This window comes from Pseudophryne corroboree, chromosome 2 (assembly GCF_028390025.1).
Source record: "Pseudophryne corroboree isolate aPseCor3 chromosome 2, aPseCor3.hap2, whole genome shotgun sequence".
In the NCBI taxonomy this organism is placed as follows: domain Eukaryota; kingdom Metazoa; phylum Chordata; class Amphibia; order Anura; family Myobatrachidae; genus Pseudophryne; species Pseudophryne corroboree.
The window spans coordinates 13,483,703-13,486,735 of NC_086445.1; the positions used below are offsets into that span (position 1 = coordinate 13,483,703).

At 45.7% G+C, this 3,033-nt stretch overlaps 1 protein-coding gene across 1 annotated transcript; it reads left to right on the forward strand.

Moving 5' to 3' along the window:
- The first annotated feature begins 1,459 nt into the window (after positions 1 to 1,459).
- On the forward strand, positions 1,460 to 2,389 carry LOC135050449 (olfactory receptor 52A1-like). Its single transcript, XM_063956939.1, has one exon. It carries the CDS (start codon positions 1,460 to 1,462, stop codon positions 2,387 to 2,389), a length of 930 nt encoding a protein of 309 aa, XP_063813009.1.
- The last annotated feature ends 644 nt before the right edge of the window (positions 2,390 to 3,033 follow it).

Below are 3,033 nucleotides of genomic sequence, written 5' to 3' on the forward strand. Positions count from 1 at the left end.
CGTCCTCACTAGGTAAGCTCATTAGTTCTTTTGGCTTCCAATATCATCTCTATGCTGATGACACCCAAATCTATCTTTCCTCTCCAGACCTCTCCCCTGCTCACCTCACTCGCATCTCCAACTGTCTCTCTGCTACCTCTTCCTGGATGTCCCAGCGCTTTCTTAAACTTAACATGTCTAAGACCGAACTGATCATCTTTCCTCCCTCCCGCATAACCTCACCTCCTACAATCTCATTATCTATTGATGGCACTACTATCTCCTCTTGCCCCCAAGTGCGCTGTCTTGGAGTAATCCTTGACTCCTCCCTCTCCTTCAAACCACACATTCAGCACCTCTCACAAACCTGCCGTTTTCATCTAATAAATATTTCCAGGATCAGACCCTTTCTGACCCAGGATGCTACTAAGACTCTTATCCACTCACTGGTCATCTCCAGACTGGATTACTGTAATCTCCTCCTGACTGGAATTCCTGACAAACACCTCTCTCCACTCCAATCTATCCTCAATGCTGCTGCCCGGCTCATTTTCCTCACCAAACGCACTACGTCTACCTCTCCTCTCTTACTAGACCTTCACTGGCTCCCCTTCCCTTTCCGAATCAATTTCAAGCTTCTCACACTCGCTTACAAAGCCCTCACCCACTCCTCTCCCATCTACATCTCTGATCTTATCTCCCTTTACATTCCCACACGTCCTCTTCGCTCTGCTAATGCACGACGTCTTTCCTGCCTACGGATCACCTCCTCCCACTCCTACCTCCAAGATTTTTCACGTGCTGCACCACTTCTCTGGAATTCCCTACCTCTCCCCCTCAGACTCTCCACAAAACTTCAAACGGGCTCTCAAGACCCACTTCTTCACCAAACCCAGCCAAATCTCATCCTAACCCTCTGTTCTACACTCTCCATGTACCCCATCTGTGTCACCCCTGTCTGTCTACCCCTCCTCTTTAGAATGTAAGCTCTCACGGGCAGGGCCCTCTTCCCTCATGTGCTTATCCTTTCTTACTTTAATAATCTTCAACTGCACCACATCCAGCAGTCTTCTGCCGCCTGATACTTATTCCAGTGTCATCTGCTGATGTAACTATGTGTATTTACCCTGTACTTGTCCTATACTGTCATCAACTGTAAGTTGCTGTTTTCCTGTTTGATTATTCATGTACTCTGTAATTGGGCGCTGCGGAACCCTTGTGGCACCATATAAATAAAGGATAATAATAATAATAATAATCTACTCCCTACACCGGCATCCTGCTGCTTATGTGAGTGATATGTCTGCTGATGTAGCAGTATCTGTATAACGTGTACTTGTCCTGCATTGTCTTCTACTGTAAGTCATTTTCTTTTTTTGCTCATCTGTATATGTACTTTGTTAGGTGCTGCGGATCCCTTGTGGTGCATGATAAATAACGGATAATAATAATAAAGTCAAGAAGATAAATGCATCAAAACATGCTAAATTTCACCTGTTATCCCACCTTCTTTATACTGGTTGGGATTCCTGGTCTAGAGAATGGACACGAGTGGATCTCTACCTGCTTCTGTATATTTTATTTATTGGCATTGCTGGGAAATATAACACTAATTGGTGTCATCTCCGCATCGCCTGGACTCCACAAGCCCATGTTTATATTACTTTCCCTGCTGGCATCCAATGACACCCTACTTTGCACAAGTTTCACCCCTAAAATGTTGTGTATCTATTGGTTCAATGCCAGACTCATTAGCTTTGATGCATGTCTTCTCCAGATGTTCTGCATTCACTCCTTTACAAGCATTGAATCTGGGTTACTCTTGGCCATGGCATTGGACCGTTACATTGCCATATGTCAGCCACTCCGGTATGGTTCTGTAATGACCAATAGTCTTATAGAGAAACTGGTCATCGTGTTTCTGGTCAGAGCAGTGGTTCTGGTGGGTCCATGCCTCATTATGATCAAGAGATTTACTGCATTCAAGACCAACATCATTGCACATTCATACTGTGAGCACATGGCGGTTGTGAAACTAGCTGCAGCTGACATTCGAGTGAATAGCGCTTGGGGGTTAATGGTGGCCTTCACTATAACTGGTACTGATTTACTAATCATTATAATATCTTACATTATGATTTTTCGTGCAGTGATCAGTCTGAAATCTAAAGAGTCTCGTCTGAAAGCATTTAACACGTGTACACCCCATATCTGTGTCTTTCTCACTTTATACACCCTGGCCATCTTTTCTTTCCTATCTCACCGGTATGGTCACGGGATTCCACCTTACATTCACATTATTCTCTCTGACATGTATCTACTGGTTCCGTCCATGCTGAATCCATTTGTGTATGGCCTGAAGACCAACCAGATCCGGGAACAGGCTTGGAAAGTCTTCGGTAAATATTGAGGAACCGGTGTACAGTAACAGATCCAAATGTTTTTAATTACAACAATAAAATCTGGAGAATATGCAATAATGGTCGGGTCTAAGTTTCACTCACAGCCAAGGAGCTAGAGTTGTGAGGTCAGGAAAAGGGACTCCGCACACAGCTAGTGTGACTTTCTCATGACCCTGTGCATGTTCCATAGCTGACATCACATCTTCACTTGCAGATGAAGAGTGTAACAAGGCCACGTTTAGTGAGGCCTATGTCATGGGTGGGTGGGCAAGCGGAACTGCAGTCTATGAGGAGTTCTGCACACACAAAGGTCTGCAGGATTTCTTGCAACAGGTGCAGGGCTGATGGTGAGGGATACATGCTCCAGATATAGGGCAGATGGCGAGGGCTATGTGCACCAGGTATAGGGCTGCTGGTGAGGGCTACTTGGACCAGGTATTGAGCTGATAGTGAGGGCTACTTGCACCAGGTATAGGGCTGATGGTGAGGGGTACTTGCACCAGGTATAGGGCTGATGATGAGGGCAACTTGCACCAGGTATAGGGCTGATGGTGAGGGAAACTTGCACCAGGTATAGGGCTGATGGTGAGGGAAACTTGCACCAGGTATAGGGCAGATGGTGAGGGAAACTTGCACCAGGTATAGGGCTGAT

What these genes read in the sequence shown, in the direction of transcription:
- LOC135050449 (XM_063956939.1), top strand. Translation starts at nt 1,460, where the DNA reads ATGCTAAATTTCACCTGTTATCCCACCTTCTTTATACTGGTTGGGATT.